Source organism: Palaemon carinicauda, chromosome 9, assembly GCF_036898095.1.
Source record: "Palaemon carinicauda isolate YSFRI2023 chromosome 9, ASM3689809v2, whole genome shotgun sequence".
In the NCBI taxonomy this organism is placed as follows: Eukaryota; Metazoa; Arthropoda; class Malacostraca; order Decapoda; family Palaemonidae; genus Palaemon; species Palaemon carinicauda.
The window spans coordinates 161,882,926-161,903,326 of record NC_090733.1 but is presented as its reverse complement, the minus strand read 5'-3'; the positions used below and the strand labels follow the sequence as shown (position 1 = coordinate 161,903,326).

At 33.3% G+C, this 20,401-nt stretch overlaps 1 protein-coding gene across 1 annotated transcript; it reads left to right on the top strand.

Annotated features, from left to right (window-relative positions):
- Positions 1-361: 361 nt before the first annotated feature.
- Positions 362-16,595, top strand: LOC137646736 (glutamate receptor 2-like). The gene is made up of 9 exons (XM_068379843.1): positions 362-445; positions 1,143-1,255; positions 3,048-3,141; positions 3,613-3,771; positions 5,375-5,456; positions 10,181-10,395; positions 11,043-11,204; positions 11,709-11,815; positions 16,556-16,595. Exons 1-9 carry the CDS (start codon positions 362-364, stop codon positions 16,593-16,595), a joined length of 1,056 nt encoding a protein of 351 aa, XP_068235944.1.
- The last annotated feature ends 3,806 nt before the right edge of the window (positions 16,596-20,401 follow it).

The following is a 20,401-nucleotide window of genomic DNA, read 5'->3' as shown; positions in this document are numbered from 1 at the left end:
TTAAGTATTTTCTCATCACCTGGACATGATTAGAATAATATTTTCGAAAAAACGAACAAGGGCTGTAAATTATAATCTAAAGGATCATGAAACAATGTATTTTAACTCGTATATCATTAGTACATAAGTCATTCAAACTGAGATTAACTTTACATCCGGCTTACATATACACTTACACCAATTTCAAAGGAAACGAGGTAATATAACTCTTATTCCGCTTATAGATAAAGGTCATAGAAATAATTATATCTCATTCATGCCTACTGATAAGGTCAAGCTGATCTCATCCCATCTCTAGCATCCAATGAGATGAAAATATACAGGAAGATCTGCACAGTCTAGCACCAGCCCTGCTTCAACTATGATGTCCATAGTTCCAGTTCTCACCCCGGACCAGCTCGGGCCTAGGAACAGCAGTAACTGTCTTCGTCTTGCAGTAGAAACAGTGAGTCCTTCCTATTCATTAAGGTCCTTTGGACTGTTCAGGGCAATAGATAAGGCTGGCACTGGGTCAGCAAGGACTCTCGCTTGTTGAGAGGACAGTATATATATATATATATATATATATATATATATATATACATACATATATATATACATATATATATATATATATATATATATATATTTATATATATATTTATATATATATGTATATATGTATATATATATATATATATATATATATATATATATATATCGTATCCTCCTACGCCTATTGACGTAAAGGACCTCATATATATGTGTATATATATATATATATATATATATATATATATACACACACATATATATATATATATATATATATATATATATAGACACATATACATATATATATATATATATATATATATATATATATATATACATATATATTCACGTATATGTATCTGTGTGTGCAGATGTATATAAATTTATATAGGACAACCACATTAATTCTTAAGCCATCCACTCATTGACTCTTCCGTTATCCCTACATTAAGTGGTCGGTTGCCTGATGCGCCCTCTAAGGTCAAAATAGGTAAACTAACATTAAGCGGAAATTGCTTCCCGGTTCAGTCTTGACCTCAAGCAATCAGACATCGTTGAGTAATTATCATTATCATAATTATCGGTATTATTATCATTTTCTATTGCAGTGGTTCCCTCATTTATTTTGGGTGAGAGCTACCTCACAAAATGCCCCACTAACGATGACCGGACCGATGATTGAAATCTCCAAGATCTTGGCTAAGAAGCTTAACAGGTCGTGGTAAGTTTGAGAGAGAGAGAGAGAGAGAGAGAGAGAGAGAGAGAGAGAGAGAGAGAGAGAGAGAGAGAGAATTCTTAATAGATATGATTGTCCTTAACGATACCAGTTCTGAATAAATGTTATTACAAAATATGATGATCGAATATGTCCAATAAGATCATTCAGAACTACACTGAGAGAGAGAGAGAGAGAGAGAGAGAGAGAGAGAGAGAGAGAGAGAGAGAGAGAGAGAGAGAGAGAGATACGTATATAAGAATATATTTGTTTGTTGGTCTTCAATATATCTATTTTTTTGCTCTAAATTTGATAGACATTGGTATTTAATTGAGTATTTGGAAATTTCGTCTTTTAGGTCAAAATCTGTTAATATTGCTTATTTATATCATTATTTTTTTCGGGAAAAAATATATGGAAAAAAAATAACGAAAAAAAATCAGTACAAACGCTCCAGTATAACGTGTAATTTATTGCTAGTGTTTAAGGATATATCAACGACAAAACAAACATTTATGACACAGAAATATATTTGGAATATGCAACATTTTGATAGTGAATAGGCAAAATTAGTTACACGGAAATTAATATAATTTCGCTACTCATTTTCACGAAGACAAAACTGATAAAACCTCTATTTTTTAGCCCTTAATAAAAAACAAGAAATCCTGTTTTGGTCATTTATACTTTTCATCGGTTTCTTATTAAGTCTCTCTTCTTAACTGTTTATTATTATTATTATTATTATTATTATTATTATTATTATTATTAAATGCTAAGCTACAACCCTAGTTGGAAAAGCAGGATGCTATAAGCCCAAGGGCCCCAACAGGGAAAATAGCCCAGTGAGGAAAGGAAACAAGGAAAAATAAAATATTTTAAGAACAGTAAAAGCATTGAAATAAATATTTCCTATATAAACTATAAAAACTTTCACAAAAGAAGAGGAAGAGAAACTAGTGTGCCCGAGTGTACCACTGGGAATTTCCTCCAGTTTAATACTTAAAAGATTTTTTACTTCGATTACTTTACTTTCCGCATCTCTCTCATCTTACTGTCCAACCCCTCTTACTCACTATACTCAATTATTTTTTAATGAGGCGCATTTGCACTTGACTCGCAGCGGTGCCCTTTTAGCTCGGAAAAGTTTCTTGCTCTCTGATTAGTCAGAATGATCTTTGTCCAACCAATCAGCGATCAGGAAACTTTTCCGAGCTAAAAGGGCACCGCTGCGAGTCGGTGCAAATCTGCCTAACTAAAAAGAATTGACTATAGTCACCGTTGAATAACCAAAAACCAATAACGAAAATAAAAAAAAAAAAAACTTTAAAATCATCAACATTAAAATACACTTTGCATTGGGTATATTGAATTTACTATTTTGAATAATTCTTTTATGATCTATTGAAACTGGGACATATAGCCAGGCACTGGGACCTGGTGGGGGGGGGGGGGGGGGTTTCAGAACCTAGGGGAGGAGGAGGGACATCCCACATCTGATATGAAAATTAATGTATAAGAGGCTGGAAATGGTCAGAAAGATAGAAGAATCGAAACAGAAGTACTATAGTCAATTTTTTTTATGAGGCGCATTTGCACAGACTCGTAAAGGTGCCCTTTTACCTCGGAAAAGTTTCCTGCTATCTGCTTGGTTAGAATCACCTTGTCCACCCAATCGGCGAGCAGGAAACTTTTCCGAGCTAAAAGGGCCCTCTTGCGAGTCTGTGCAAATCTGCCTCACTAAAAAGAATTGACTATAGCAACCCCATTGCAATGACATTCTCATTATCATTCCCAGCATCGAGTATGTTTGGTCCGGAGATGGGACATTTTTCGGTGTCAGACACGACAACGGATCTTGGGACGGTCTCACGGGACTACTTGCTAGAAACGTGAGTTTTCTTTGTCAGTTTAAACTGATTGTTCTACTTATAAGGATCGTAAATATTCTTGAAAGATGACTGTTTGGTGGTGATTAGTTGGGTTTGCAAGATTATAATCTTATGATAAATAACTTATACTATATATATATATATATATATATATATATATATATATATATATATATATATACAGTATATATATGTATATATATTATATATATGTATATATATACATATATATATATATATATATTATATATATGTATATATATAATATATATATATGTATATATATATAATATATATATATATATATATATATATATATATGTGTGTGTGTGTGTGTGTTTAATATATGCATGTGAAAAACGGGGGTTAAAAATAATGAATAGATCAACGGACCGCTAGCTGACTGAAGTGCGCGCTAAACTAGCGTTACCTAGTTTGACCAAATTCTAACCACGCTTTTTTTTCCCCCAGTTGACGGAAATGACTGGAGTGCCCATCACAATCGAACACTCCCGCCTGGAGGTGGTTGAATTCAGCCAGACTCTGTTTGTCGACAGCTGGAATTTGGCCTACAAGCGGCCTGAACTGCAGTCGGATATATCAGGATTTGTCAAGCCGTTTACGATGTTGGTATGTGGAATTTATCAATACGTGATTTATTCAATCAAAGAAATTTGCAAATGAAATGGTTAACACTATAGTCCATTTCTTTTAGCGATGCATATTTGCACCGACTCGCGGCGGTGCCCTTTTAGCTCGGAAAAGTTTCCGGATCGCTGATTGGTTAGAATTATCTTGTCCAACCAATCAGCGATCCGGAAACTTTTCCGAGCTAAAAGGGCACCGCTGCGAGTCGGTGCAAATATGCATCGCTAAAAGAAATGGACTATAATTATGTTGCCCAACTAAAACTAAAGCCATGGCCGTTCATAATAATCCTAAGCGAAATCGATAAATAAATAAATTTTATTTCTCCAAATAAATTGTTTATTTAATCAATTTGAGTTATAATTGAAAGTTTGACACTGGCAGTATCGTCTTCAACTAAATCACTTGCTATAGGATTTTATTTGTTATCTAGTCTTTCTTTAGCTTTTCTCTTCAAATAGCCATCAATAATTATCTTTAAACTAAACTTTTAACTGGTTCTGTAAACTACTCCTAAGTACCTAATTACAAAGGGACGCTTGGGTAGCATGTATATCATTATAATATTCTATTATTATTACTATCATTATTATTATTATTATTATTATTATTACTTGTTAAGATACAAAACTAGTTGGAAAAGGAGGATGCTATAAGCCCCGGGGCTCCAACAGGAAAATATCCCATTGAGGAAAGGAAACAAGGAAAAATAAAATATTTCAAGAGTAATAACATTAAAATATCTCCTATATAAACTATACAAACATTAATTAAACCAGAGGAAGAGAAACAGGACATAACAGCGAGCCCGAGTGTACCCTCAAGCAAGACAATCTAACCACGATCTTGAACATTCCTTCCAACCAAGACAGTTTTTTTAACCGTTTGAATATTTCCCCTTTTGACTTTTCAAGTAAATAAACAGCTCTTCTAGAAGGAAATTCCAAAATCAAACCATTGCTCTCTAGTCTTGGGTAATGCCATAGCCTCTGCACCATGGTCTTTCACTGTTTTGGGGTAGAATTCTCTAGCTTGAAGGTATACTCGGGCACGCTATCATAGCCGTTTCCTTATTTCCTTTCCTCACTGGACTATTTACCCTGTTGGAGCTCTTAAGCTTATAGCATCCTGCTTTTCAAAGTAGGGTTGTAGCTTAGCTAGTAGTAGTAACAATAATAATAATAATAATAATAATAATAATAATAATAATAATGATAACAATAATAATAATAATAATAATAATAATAATAATAATAATGATAATGATGATAATAATAACAATAATAATAATAAAATAATAACAATAACAATAATAATAATAATGATAATAATAATAACAATAATAATAATAATGATAACAACAATAATGATAATAATAATAATAATAATAATAATAATAATAATAATCACATTATTCACAAATCCTGTTTAAAACATTGCCCAACTACAGGGGATCATTGTCTGACAAAAGGTAGTCTTTTCATTAGTTAATAAGTATTCGGTAACAATGATTACCACAACTTCTATAAATATCATCATTACTGATATTGTTCCAGATTATAAATGATTCATTTAATCCTCCCAGTTATGGTCCCTGATTGCAGCCATCATGATCGCTGTCTTCGCCGGATTATTCTTCGTGGAATATCGCCACAAGAAACTGAGAAGTAACAAAGGGTGACCAAGTCGTTCTCTCGTCTTTCTTTCTCTCGTGAATTAAGCTTTAAAAAAAAAAAGAAACTGATGATTTGCATTATCATCACTTTTCTCGAAATTATAGATGTGAAAAATCATATATTTGTGATCCTTAAGTAACGTACCAACCAAGGTCAAAATTATGGTAAAATGTAAATTATATCATTATGATCCTCGTCCATTTAAAATTAGAATCATATTTATGTAATCTATTTGAAGTCAAATTAACAGACATAAATACTGTGTATATAGGCTATTTATATGCATACACAATATATATATATATATATATATATATATATATATATATATATGTATATATATGTGTGTGTGCGTATATATATACATATATATACTGTATATATACATATATATGTATATATATATATAATATATATATATACTGTATATATAATATATATATATATATATATATATACAGCATATATACAGTATATGTGAGTGTATATATATATATATATATATATATATATATATATATATACACACACACTGCATCTGTAAATAATATAGTATTAATTACTATCATTAGCATCATTATCCTCCTCAATAATAGTTGTCGTAGTATGAAATAACTCCATAAAATCAATTTACAATCTTTGAATATATATGAAAAATAATAAGAGTACTATAGCCGTAAAAAACGCATAAGCGAAGAAAAACAAACCACAAATAATTTCGCTGACATTATTTATTTGTTTTAAGGTATGGAGATCTGACGACAGGAAGTCAAAAGGAAAAATTTGGGAACGCATTATGGAATTCGTTTCTTTGGACTATCTCTGCTCCTATTACTCAAGGTGAGAGAGAGAGAGAGAGAGAGAGAGAGAGAGAGAGAGAGAGAGAGAGAGAGAGAGAGAGAGAGAGAGAGAGAGAGAGAGCCAATTCCAGATAAAAAGGGAGGTTCAAACGCCACTGAAACTTGCCATATACATTTGTATCCACTTATAATAACGTGGCCCGTAGATGAAGTCATTCATTTAGACAGATGTTAATTGTCACGGAAAAATACTCATTCATTTTGGCAGATGTCAATTGTCACAGAAAAATACTAATTCATTTTGACGGATGTCAATTGTCACCGAAGAATACTATTTCGTTTTGACAGAGGTCAATTGTCATAGAAAAACTCATTCATTTAAAAAAAATGTTGTCAATTGTCACAGAAAGATACTCATCCATTTTGACAGGTGTCAATTGTCACAGAAAAATACTTATTCATTTTGACATATACCAACAAATGTCACAGAAAAATACTCATTCATTTTGACAGATGTCAATTGGCACAAAAAAAATACCAATTACTTTTGACAGATGTCAATATTCACAGAAAAATACTCATCCATTTTGACAGATGTCAATTGTCACAGAAAAATACTCATTCATTTCAAAAGGTGTCAATTATCACAGAAAAATACTCATTCACTTTGACAGGCGTCAATCGTCACAGAAAAAAAAACTCATTCATTTTGACAGGTGTCAATTGTCACAGAAAAATACTCATTCATTTTGACAGATGTCAATTGTCACAGAAAAAAATACTAATTCGTTTTAGCAGATGTCAATTGTCACAGAAAGATACTTATTCATTTTTAAAAATGTCTTGAATTGTCACAGAAAAATACTCATCCCTTTTGACAGGTGTCAATTGACACAGAAAAATACTTATTCATTTTGACATATACCAACAAATGTCACAGAAAAATACTCATTCATTTTGACAGGCGTCAATTGTCACCGAGAAATATTCATCCATTTTGACAAGTGTCAATTGTCACAGAAAAATACTCATCCATTTTGACAGATGTCAATTGTCACTGAAAAATACTCATTCATTATAAAATGTGTCAATTATCACAGAAAAATACTCATTCACTTTGACAGGCGTCAATCGTCACAGAAAAAATACTCATTCATTTTGACAGGTGTCAATTGTCACAGAAAAATACTCATTCATTTTGACAGATGTTAATTGTCACAGAAAAAAATACTAATTCGTTTTGACAGATGTCAATTGTCACAGTGAAATACTCATTTATTTTGACAGATGTCAATTGTCACAGTGAAATACTCATTTATTTTGACAGATGTGAATTGTCACAGTGAAATCCTCATTTATTTTGACAGATGTCAATTTTCACAGAAAAATACTCGTTCATTTTGACAAATGTTGTCAATTGTCACAGAAAAAATACTAATTCGTTTTGACAGAAATTAATTGTCACAGAACAATTACTCATTCATTTTGACAGATGTCAATTGTCACAGTAAAATACTCATTCATTTTAACAAATGTTGTCAATTTTCACAAAAAAATACTCATTTATTTTGAAAGTTGTTAATTGTCACAGAAAAATACTCATTCATTTTGACAGATGTCAATTGTCACAGAAAAATACTAATTCATTTTGACATATACCAACAAATGTCACAGAAAAATACTCATTCATTTTGACAGGCGTCAATTGTCACCGAGAAATATTCATCCATTTTGACAGATGTCAATTGTCACTGAAAAATACTCATTCATTATAAAAGGTGTCAATTACCACAGAAAAATACTCATTCACTTTGACAGGCGTCAATCGTCACAGAAAAAATACTCATTCATTTTGACAGGTGTCAATTGTCACAGAAAAATACTCATTCATTTTGACAGATGTCAATTGTCACAGAAAAAAATACTAATTCGTTTTGACAGATGTCAATTGTCACAAAAAAATACTCATTTATTTTGACAGATGTCAATTGTCACAATGAAATCCTCATTTATTTTGACAGATGTCAATTTTCACAGAAAAATACTCGTTCATTTTGACAAATGTTGTCAATTGTCACAGAAAAAATACTAATTCGTTTTGACAGAAATTAATTGTCACAGAACAATTACTCATTCATTTTGACAGATGTCAATTGTCACAGAAGAATACTCATTCATTTTGACAGATGTCAATTGTCACAGAAGAATACTCATTCATTTTGACAGATGTCAATTGTCACAGTAAAATACTCATTCATTTTAACAAATGTTGTCAATTTTCACAAAAAAATACTCATTTATTTTGAAAGTTGTCAATTGTCACAGAAAAATACTCATTCATTTTGACAAATGTTGTCAACTGACACAGAAAAATACAATTCATTTTGACAGGTGTCAATTGTTTACAGAAAAATACTCATTGATTTTGACAGATGTCAATTGTCACAGAAAAATACTCATTCATTTTGACAGATGTCAACTGTCACAATGAAATACTCATTCATTTTAATAGATGTTAATTGTCACAATGAAATACTCATTCATTTTGACATATCTCAATTGTCACAGACAAATACTCGTTCATTTTGACAAATGCTGTCAATTGTCACAGAAAAATACTAATTGGTTTTGGCAGAAGTCAATTGTCACAGAAAAATTACTCATTCATTTTGACAGATGTCAATTGTCACAGAAAAATACTTATTCAATTTGGCAAATGTCAATTGTCACAGAAAAATACTCATTCATTTTGACAGATGTCAACTGTCACAATGAAATACTCATTCATTTTGACATATCTCAATTGTCACAGACAAATACTCGTTCATTTTGACAAATGCTGTCAATTGTCACAGAAAAATACTAATTGGTTTTGGCAGAAGTCAATTGTCACAGAAAAATTACTCATTCATTTTGACAGATGTCAATTGTCACAGAAAAATACTTATTCAATTTGGCAAATGTCAATTGTCACAGACAAATACTCATTCATTTTGACAGATGTCAATTGTCATAGAAAAATTACTTTCATTTTGACATGTCAATTGTCACAGAAAAATACTCATTCATTTTAACATATGTCAATTGTCATAGAAAAATTTTAATTCAATTTGACATATGTCAATTGTCACATAAAATACTCATTCATTTTGACATATCAATTGTCAAAGAAATATGCTCATTCATTTTGACAATCTCCATTGTCACAGACAAATACTCATTCATTTTGACAGATGTCAATTGTCATAGGAAAATGCTCATTTATTTTGACATATGTCAATTGTCACAGAAAAATTTTAATTCAATTTGACATATGTCAATTGTCACATAAAATACTCATTCATTTTGACATATCAATTGTCAAAGAAATATGCTCATTCATTTTGACAATCTCCATTGTCACAGACAAATACTCATTCATTTTGACAGATGTCAATTGTCATAGGAAAATGCTCATTTATTTTGACATATGTCAATTGTCACAGAAAAATTTTAATTCAATTTGACATATGTCAATTGTCACATAAAATACTCATTCATTTTGACATATCAATTGTCAAAGAAATATGCTCATTCATTTTGACAATCTCCATTGTCACAGACAAATACTCATTCATTTTGACAGATGTCAATTGTCATAGGAAAATGCTCATTTATTTTGACATATGTCAATTGTGACAGAAAAATTTTAATTCAATTTGACATATGTCAATTGTCACATAAAATACTCATTCATTTTGACATATCAATTGTCAAAGAAATATGCTCATTCATTTTGACAATCTCCATTGTCACAGACAAATACTCATTCATTTTGACAGATGTCAATTGTCATAGGAAAATGCTCATTTATTTTGACATATGTCAATTGTCACAGAAAAATATTCATTAATGAGATCTTCTTTTCTTCGGCAGCCTGTAAGTGGTATCCTTCAGGAGACTCCGTCAGGCTGCTCTCTGGCCTGTGGCTCCTGATGGCACTTATCATCAGCACCCTCTACCGGAGCAACTTGAAAGCAATGCTCATCCTGCCGAAGATTGTTCTTCCCTTCAACAACATACAGGAATTAGTGAGGTCGGATATTCCGCTGCACGTGGCCCAAGGTTCCACGCTCTCCAGGCAAATTCAGGTAAGGTCATCTCGGATTAAGCCTGACTCGTGCCTGTAAAAAGCACCGAATAGAATTATAGCGTTGAAGGCAGGGCTAACACTCCGACTTCGTAAGTAAAAAATACAATTGAGATCACCTATTACTTAAATTGCTGAAGGTTAACGTAAACTACGTTCCGTGACAGCAAAAGTCACATAATTAAATGTGGCCATAAGACCCTATTCACCTTTCAGTCATTATCACAATGCTCCCTTTTCTACACGGAAACAGTTCACTGGTGTGATAACAAAAACCACAATCATTTCTCTCCATCACTTAACTTTTACTTCCTATCGCAACTGCGGGACCCTTCCCCGTTATTAATTTAGCCTCCAGTGCTTCAGCTATGGTCATAAACTTCAAGTCCCTAGTTAGAGACTCGCTCTTTTTCAGTGATAAATTATTTAAAACTACACTTTATTAGTGTATACACACACACACACACACATATATATATATATATATATATATATATATATATATATATATATATATATATATATATATATATATGTGTGTGTGTGTGTGTGTGTGTGTGTGTGTGTAATAGCCACAATAATCCTACACTCCTTGATTTCGTATTTATCACCCATCCGGATAATATCACGCATATTTTTTTTCTTCAGAATTCTCTGCCCGGGACCAGCTTGCATGCCATCAAAAACTATCCCAATCAAATATTAAGCAGCGACCCTCTCCAGGTCTTTGCAGACACACTCAAGGGTCGCAACGCAGTATTCGTCGAAGCCCTCAGTATACTTTACGGTCTGCATACGACATTTGCCGCTGTAAGTCATGATAAAACGGTATTAGTTAGTGTTGACAAAATTTAAAAATCATTATATAATCAAATTCTACTTCAGAACTGTTTAATCCGACGTCTTTCAAAGTTGAATTTCTGTCATGTCTCTCGTTTTTCTTATGGAATTCAAGATTGGATTTCTGTCATGTCTCTCGTTTTTCTTATGGAATTCAAGATTGGATTTCTGTCATGTCTCTCGTTTTTCTTATGGAATTCAAGATTGGATTTCTGTCATGTCTCTCGTTTTTCTTATGGAATTCAAGATTGGATTTCTGTCATGTCTCTCGTTTTTCTTATGGAATTCAAGATTGGATTTCTGTCATGTCTCTCGTTTTTCTTATGGAATTCAAGATTGGATTTCTGTCATGTCTCTCGTTTTTCTTATGGAATTCAAGATTGGATTTCTGTCATGTCTCTCATTTTTCTTATGTAATTCAAGATTTGATTTCTGTCATGTTTCTCATTTAATGTAGAATATATTTCTTAACAGAGGCGAAAGTGCGAGTTATACCTGGGCGAGGAACATTTCTCTACCGTCGTCGGACAGACTTTGGCCACACCGAAAGGTTCGCCTATCAAAGATCAGATCGACTTCATGTAAATATTTCTTTTCTAAACTTGTGATCACAGATAAATGTTTTTTATTTCTTTGACAAAGATCATTTGAAATTTGTTATTTATTTTTCAAATATCTAAATTAGGAAATCATTGAATGCTAGAGAAGCTGTTAGGAATGATGAATTTATATATATATATATATATATATATATATATATATATATATATATATATATATATATATATATATATATATACATATACATATACATATATATATATATATATATATATATATATATATATATATTACATGCTATGATTAATTTCATTGGTAATTATAATTGGAAGCTTCATTCATGAAACGAAAATAAATTTGGAGATGCAACCAACGCGCTTACAGCATAGTGCACGCGGCGCACCAATAACACATAATTTAATTACTTTTCTTTATATTTAATCATATTTCTACGTACTTTCTTGGCCTACAGTATTCTACATTTGAGAGAATCGGGTATTTTCGATTTCCAGCTTTTCAAACATATGCAGTATGCAAAATTCTGCTACAAGATGGACCTTATCCCTGCTGACACAACACTTCGGCCGATGGACTTGCAAAGTTTCTATGGCGTCTTCTCTATCTATGCTGGAGGTAAACGTTACTAATGTAGATTAAGGTTAATTAACTAAGCTCATGCATGTATCTGCAAGGAACCTACCAATATGAATCATGAATAGGCTATAGTTCTGACCTGATATGTATTTTCATTTGTCGGTTCATCTTCAATTAGCGGATAATCTCTGAATGATTTTACCACAAAAGGATATCACACTTTCCTTAAAAGCTTCTAACTTTCTCCTAACAAATTGTAATAAGAACATTATCCTAAGTGAATTCGAAACAGAGTATCTGTACAAACTAGCAGACATAACTTATCTGGAGATGCACTTGTCTAATCTATTCAATACCTCTTTCAGAACAAAACATTTTATGCAATCTTGCTTCATTCTAGGAATTGCACTCGCTTCTCTGGTCTTCCTGATAGAATCTGCAATAGACTTTTATCAGCGGCGGTTGCACTAAACTTGGACTGGTCTCTGGTTTCAACATTCAACGTCCTGAAACTTCAGTCTCTCCATTACAACTTGAACAGCAATATCCCAAGTTTAGCTTTAACTGTTTTCACCCAAATGTAGCTTTAAACATCAGTCTCTCAAGTGAAAATTGCAACATTAGTATACCATTGCAGTTTGCAACTGCAAGCACATAAGTGTAGCTTGAAACTGAAGCGTCGCAACTATATTTCGCAACTTCAGCCACTTGAGTATTGCTAGCTATTGCAGTCTCCAAAGTGTAGCTTTCAAATTAAGTGTCTTTAGTGCAGCTTGTAGCTGCAGTTTCATCGGCTTCGTTTCTATCTGTAGGCTCCTCAATTTGACTCGGAACTTGCCTCCTCAATTTAGGTTGGGACTTGCCGTCTTAAATCAGTTTGGAACTTATCTTCTCAATTCAGCATGTGTCTCCTCAATTTAGATTGGAACGTGTCTCCTCAATTCATCTTGAGTCTCCTCCATTCAACTTGGATTTCCTCAATTCAGCTTGGAATTGGTCTTCTCAATTCAACTTGGAACTTGTCTTCCCAAAGCTTTGATCTCCTCAAGATAGTTTAGAACATGAAATCTCAATTCAGATTGGAACATGGCTTCTCAATTCAGGTTGGGTCTCCTAAATTTAGCTTGGAACTTGTCTTCTCAATTCAATAATCGTCTCTACAATTTAGTTTGGAACTTATCTTCTCAATCCAGCTTGGGTCTCCTCAATCTAGCTTCGAAGTCATCTTCTCATTTCAACTTTGGTCTTCTCCATTTAGCTTGGAACTTGTCTTTTCAATTCAACTTAGGGGTCCTAAATTTAGTTTGAAACTTGTCTTCTCAATTCAGCTTTGGTCCCATCAATTTAGCTTGTAACTTGTCTTCTCAGTTCAGCTTGGGTCTCCTAAATTTAGCTTAGAACTTGTCTTCTCCATTCAGCTTGGGTCTCCTAAATTTAGCTTGGAACTTGTCTTCTCAATTTAGCTTGGAACTTATCTTCTCAACCCAGCTTCGGTGTCTTCAATTTAGCTTGGAAAATGTTTTCTGAACTCAGCTTTGGTCTCCTCAATTTAGCTTGGATTTAGATTGAAACTTGTTTTCTCAATTCACCTAGGGTCCCCTCAATTTAGTTTGGAACTTGCCTTCTCAATTCTGCTTGAAACTTGTCTTCACAATTCACCTAGGGTCTCCTCAATTAAGCTCGAAACTTGTCTTCTCAATTCAGCTTGGGTTTCCTCAATTTAGATTGGAACTTGCCTTCTCAATTAAGCTTGGGTCTCCTCCATTTAGAAAGGAACTTGCCTTCTCAATTTAGATTGGAACTTGTCTTCTCAATTCAGCTTGGATTTACTCAATTTAGACTGGATCTTGGTTTCTCAATTCAGCTTTGGTTTCCTCAATTTAGTTTGGAACTTGTCTTCTCAATTCACCTGGGATCTCCAAAATTAAAGCTTGGAACTTGTCTTCTCAATTCAGTTTTGATTTCCTCAATTTTGCTTGGAACTTGCCTTCTCAATTCAGCTTTGGTCTCCTCAATTTACTTTGGAACTTGTCTTCTCAATTCATCTAGGGTATCCTCAATTTAGCTTGTAGCTTGCCTTCTCAATTCACCTAGGGTCTCCTCAATTTGGCTCGTAACTTGTCATCTTAATTCAGCTTTGGTCTCCTCAATTTACCTTGGAACTTGTTTTCTTAATTCAATTAGGGTCTCCTAAATGTAGCTTGGAACTTGTCTTCTCAATTCAATTAGGGTCTCCTCAATTCAGCTTGGAACTTGTCTTCTCAATTCAATTAGGGTCTCCTCAATTCAGCCTGGAACTTGTCTTCTCAATTCAGCTATGGTACCCTTCCTTTAGCTTGGAACTTGTCTTCTCAATTCAATTAGGGTTTCCTCAATTTAGCTTGGAACTTGTCCTCTCAATTCAGCTAGGGTCTCCTTCATTTAGCTTGGAACTTGTCCTCTCAATTCACCTAGGGTCTCCTCAATTTAGCTTGGAACTTGTCATCTTAATTTAGCTTTAGTCTCATCAATTTAGCTTGGAATTTGTCCTCTCAATTCACCTACGGTTTCCTCAATTTAGCTTGGAACTTGTCATCTTAATTTAGCTTTCGTCTCATCAATTTAGCTTGGAACTTGTCCTCTCAAATCACCTACGGTTTCCTCAATTTAGCTTGGAAATTGTCATCTTAATTCAGATTTGGTCTCCTCAATTCAGCTTGGAACTTGTCTTCTCAATTCCGCTTGGATTTTCTCAATTTAGATTGGAACTTGTCTCCTCAATTCAACCAGGGTCTCCTCAATTTAGTTCGGAACTTTTCATCCTAATTCAGCTTTGGTCTCCTCCATTTAGCTTTGAACTTTTCTTCTCAATTCAGCTAGGGTCTCCTCAATTTAGTTGGGAACTTGCCTTTTCAATTCAGCTTTGAACTTGTCTTCTTTATTCAGCTTGGGTTTCCTCAATTTATCTTGGAACTTGTCATCTTAGTTCAGCTTTGGTCTCCTCAATTTAGCTTGGAACTTGTCTTCTCAATTCAGCTTGGGTCTCCTAAATTTAGCTCGGAACTTGTCTCCTCAATTTAGATAAGAATTTGTCTTCTCAATTCAGCTAGGGTCTCATCAATTTAGCTTGGAGCTTGTTTTCACAATTCTCCTTGGATCTCCTCCATTTAGCTTGGAACTTGTCTTTTCAATTTTACTAGGGTCTCCTCAATTTAACTTGGAACTTGTTTTCTCAATTCAGCTTGGGTCTCCTCCATTTAGCTTGGAACTTGTCTTTTCAATTTTACTAGGGTCTCCTCAATTTAACTTGGAACTTGTCTTCTCAATTCAGCTTCGGTCTCCTCCATTTAGCTTGGAACTTGTCTTCTCAATTCCACTAGGGTCTCCACAATTTAGCTTGGAATTTGTCTTCTAAATTCAGCTAGGGTCTCATCAATTTAGCTTGGAACTTTTCCCCCTAAATTTAGCTTGTGACTTGTCACCTCAGTTTAGCTTGAGACTTGTCACCTCAATTTACCTTAGGACTTGTCACCTCAGTTTAGCTTGAGACTTGTCACCTCAATTTACCTTAGGACTTGTCACCTCAGTTTAGCTTGAGACTTGTCACCTCAATTTACCTTAGGACTTGTCACCTCAGTTTAGCTTGAGACTTGTCACCTCAATTTACCTTAGGACTTGTCACCTCAGTTTAGCTTGAGACTTGTCACCTCAATTTACCTTAGGACTTGTCACCTCAGTTTAGCTTGGGACTTTGTCATCCCAATTTAGCTAGAAACTAGTCTCCCTATTGATCCTTTCAATCGTAGTATCACCTGTGCAGCTTGCAACATAAACCTTTCCACGTAGCTCACAGCAGTAATTTCCCAATGTATCAGGTGAAACGTAATGGTGAGCTGAATGTGATTCCCGTCAAAGGAGTAGAGAAAACTTTCTCGTGTCAGGTGATGATGATGATGATAAATAGCATACACTATTCTGTAATGTTTGCATACAATAAATCACTCGCAAAATGCATGTACAAGACTGTTTATCATTTCACCAAGCATCATAGTTTTATTTAGAGGTATACTTATTTATAAGAAGTGTGGCAACTCGTATAAAAAAAAAGAAATCCAAAAAATCTACAATATCGGGAACAGTAAAAATGTCAGAATTTATATGATATATCAATTTGCATTTAATTCTAGATACAGAGATAATCGCAGTGATTTGCATCTTTATGCTTAGCAGTGTTGGCAAGCAAATTACTATTTGCTGAATTGTGCTTGTATGTATGTATATATATGTATATATATATATATATATATATATATATATATATATATATATATATATATATATATATAATGTTTCAAAAGAATTTTAGCAAAGGATGAACTGGTGTGATTGGCGCAGATTGAATTATGACCAATTGTGCAGTTACTATAAAAAATAGCTAAGGAATGGAATACGCCTACAGTTTTGCTTTGTAAATAAAATCAAGCACAAACTGGTATCGGAGTTTTGAGATTATCTTTTTAATAACTCGTTTACTTACACAGGATGGAATTTTTGAATAGTCACGACAGCCTAAACTAAAAATAACTTCTCTCACAACAGAGCCAAAAACCCTCACTATTATTCACGTTTTGGTATATTTCAGAGAAAGGGAAAAACAATATTCCAAATGTGAAACTATATGGGCCAGCAAGCCCTTACCAAAGGCTGTTTTCCCTTAGAAAGGCCATAGGCCTTGCTTAGACGTGAATTTCTCACCTGGGATTGCCTTTCTTATTATTATTATTATTATTATTATTATTACTAGCCAAGCTACAACCCTAGTTGAAAAAGCAAGATGCTATAAGCCCAAGGGCCCCAACAGGGAAAAATAGCCCAGTGAGGAAAGGAAATAAGGAAATAGATAAATTATGAGAATAAAGTAACAATATATCATTCTAAAAACAGTAACAGCGTCAAAACAGATATGTCCTATATAAACTATTAACAGCGGCAAAAACAGATATGTCATATATAAACTATAAAAAGACTCATGTCAGCCTGGTCAACATAAAAACATTTGCTCCAACTTTGAACTTTTGAAGTTCTACTGATTCAACTACCCGATTAGGGAGATCATTCCACAATGATAAGTATTCGATGTCCAAAATCTTCATCTGGCGTGTCCAACATGTGGCCAGGTATGTAAGTCTAAGATTGGCCTGGTGAGCCATGGCAATACGCATGGACAGGGGAAGCAATAGCACCGGTTTAAGGACTCGTCATATATTCATCATCTATTGAGGAACATCAAATTTCTTATTCCTGATCTAGATATTAATCTCTGACACCGTCGTTCAATTAGTTCGTTATGCATGTTGCATGAAATTTTTCGTATTTCTGACTACCCTTTACATTCAGATCTTTTCAGACAGTATCACCCTGTTCGTAATACTAGGTATGCAGTTAATTTTAATAGTCAGGCCTTCTCCATCATAAAGCTCAATACTATACAGTATTCTAGTTTTATTCCAGGTATGGCCAAATTGTGGAATTATCTCCCTGGTCGATTACTTGAATCTGTAGAACTTCAAAAGTTCAACCTTGCAGCAAATGTTTTAATGTTGAACAGACTGACGCAAGACTCTCTTAATAGTTTATACATGAGAGATGTTTTAATTTTGAGCCTGCTTCTCCAACTAGGGTTGTAGCTTGGGTATTATTAATAATAATAATAATAATAATAATAATAATAATAATAATAATAATGTCTCGATGGATTCCCTAAGTTAAGAGTACGTATGCACGATACCACTTTGGAGGCCGATACCAATAACCAATTTATTTTCTAGACCGATACCGATACTAGAGGAATAGCCGATACCGATACTTTAGAAATTCTTTCTAATGATTACAATAACAGTATAAATATAATTTCATTACTTTCTTTACAACCTCTTTAGTGTGTGCAATGCAGTGTGTGAGGCATCATTAGGCCTATTCATTAAACAGTACAGCCAAGCACTTTGTAGTATATATTTGACATGAAACAGTTTTTTTAAAGATTTCTTTTTTTTTGTCTGAAACATGTTCAACTATGGATGCCATGTCCATGGTAATGGACAATCTGATCATAAATCTAATACCTTCTCGAAGATTATTTTCTATTACTGAATATCATATTAGTTTAACCAGATCACTGAACTAGAAAAAATAGTTCATAAATAGAGTAATGTTATTAATAATTTGCATTTGAGAATTTAGTCTTAGCTTAGAGCTAGAAGGATAGCTTTGACTGAAAAAAATAATAATAGGTTACCATTTCCAACGCTTAATCTCAGCGAATAGTGTTATATTTTACATGACTTTGTCTCTTAACTAACGTTTAGGTACAGTTGTCTACATGAAGTCCATATTTCAATTATTGAAATGTTAACTACTCTATTCAAAACCCAAAGTGAGTTCTGCTCAGCGGTAGGATTTCATAAGTAATAGGTAAGAGATATTATTTTCGCTAGAATGAATTATATACCAATTGTCAGTTGGTTTAAAAAATAAAAAACCAAATTTGGCAACTTCACTTTTTACCCCAATCTCCAGTCTATATTACGAACTAACACGGTCTAATACTCTCAAATCATAAGGATGAAAAAGTTTCTAGCCTTGATGTGAAATTACACTAATTCAGCAAAAGTGTTATTTATATATGCATTAGAATAAGATTATACGGAATTGTTCTACAATATTAAGAAAAAGAAGAAAAAAAACATTGCAAGACTATTTCACATCACTCTGCTCCGCCTACTTCAGCCTCGTTGTTTAGCCGTGCGATGTCATAATTGTTGGAAACATTTAATCTGAACACAATGAATTCTATGGTGTTCGAATAACCCAAAATACCAGTATTGGAGTATCGGCAATAATTTTTTGATTGGCAGATATATCAGATACTCATGGTGAAGCCGATACCAATACTGGAATACTGGTGTCATGAGTGGTCATACCGCTACCGATACTCACAAAACAAAGGCCGATACTATAGTATCGACACATCTCTAGTTAAGAGGACGGTCTTAGCTGGGAATCCATTCAAGGTGCCTAGCATGCCTGATTCTCCTGCTATTCAAAATATGATATTCACAAGGATGAAAACAAATAGGGAATCCACCGTCAATAAGACGCTTTACCCAAAATAGGGTCACTTGAAGTTGACTGTTTCCTCAGTTAAGTTCATTTCAATGGTAAAGTTGAGGATGAGGCTTTCTGAAATGTTCGCTCTGTCAGAAAGTGTTTGGATTTTCCTTACAACCTACGGGCTGCCTTCGTGCAAAAGCCCGTGTCTTGGTTTTGCTTGGCAATACAAAAGCAAGCAAGTTCCAATTATTGCTTATAGTAGTAGAGTTACTACTACCAATAGTTGAGTTTAGTAAGTTACCCTTCGACTTCTTTTCGTTCTCCCTATTTACACCGTAGAAAACGAAAATCAAGGCCGGAAATATTTGGAATCCAAGTGAAACTGTTTACTATTAATAGCTCTGATATTTTTTTTTATTTTACGCAGATGTATTAGAATCGGATATACAGTTATACATATTTTAACGTTATTTTACGTATGCTAAGATATTAAAGAGAAAGTTATGATATTACATATATAGTACACACAGGTGTTTCATTATTTTGATGTTTACTTAGTTCGCTAATTTCTTAGTATCAATATCATAAAAAAGATAATGTAATAAGACACAAATTAAGTGCTATAAATAAAGAACAATAATGTAAATCAATGTACAATACAGAGTGATAATAAATGCTGTAACGTGTATCAAAGTTTAAGGTCACAAGAATTTATTTGTGTGTACGTTTTGTTTGCATTTCTTATGGGGCTTCGATTCAAAAGCTGAGGCAAAGGACAAATTAATATAAGGATTTAAACGAATGTTAATACATTTAAAATAATAATAATTGATGTTTTTACATTAAAATAAAATATATATTTAAAATTTCTTAATGCGAGAATTTTTTCTATATACATGCGTGTATATTACATATATATATAT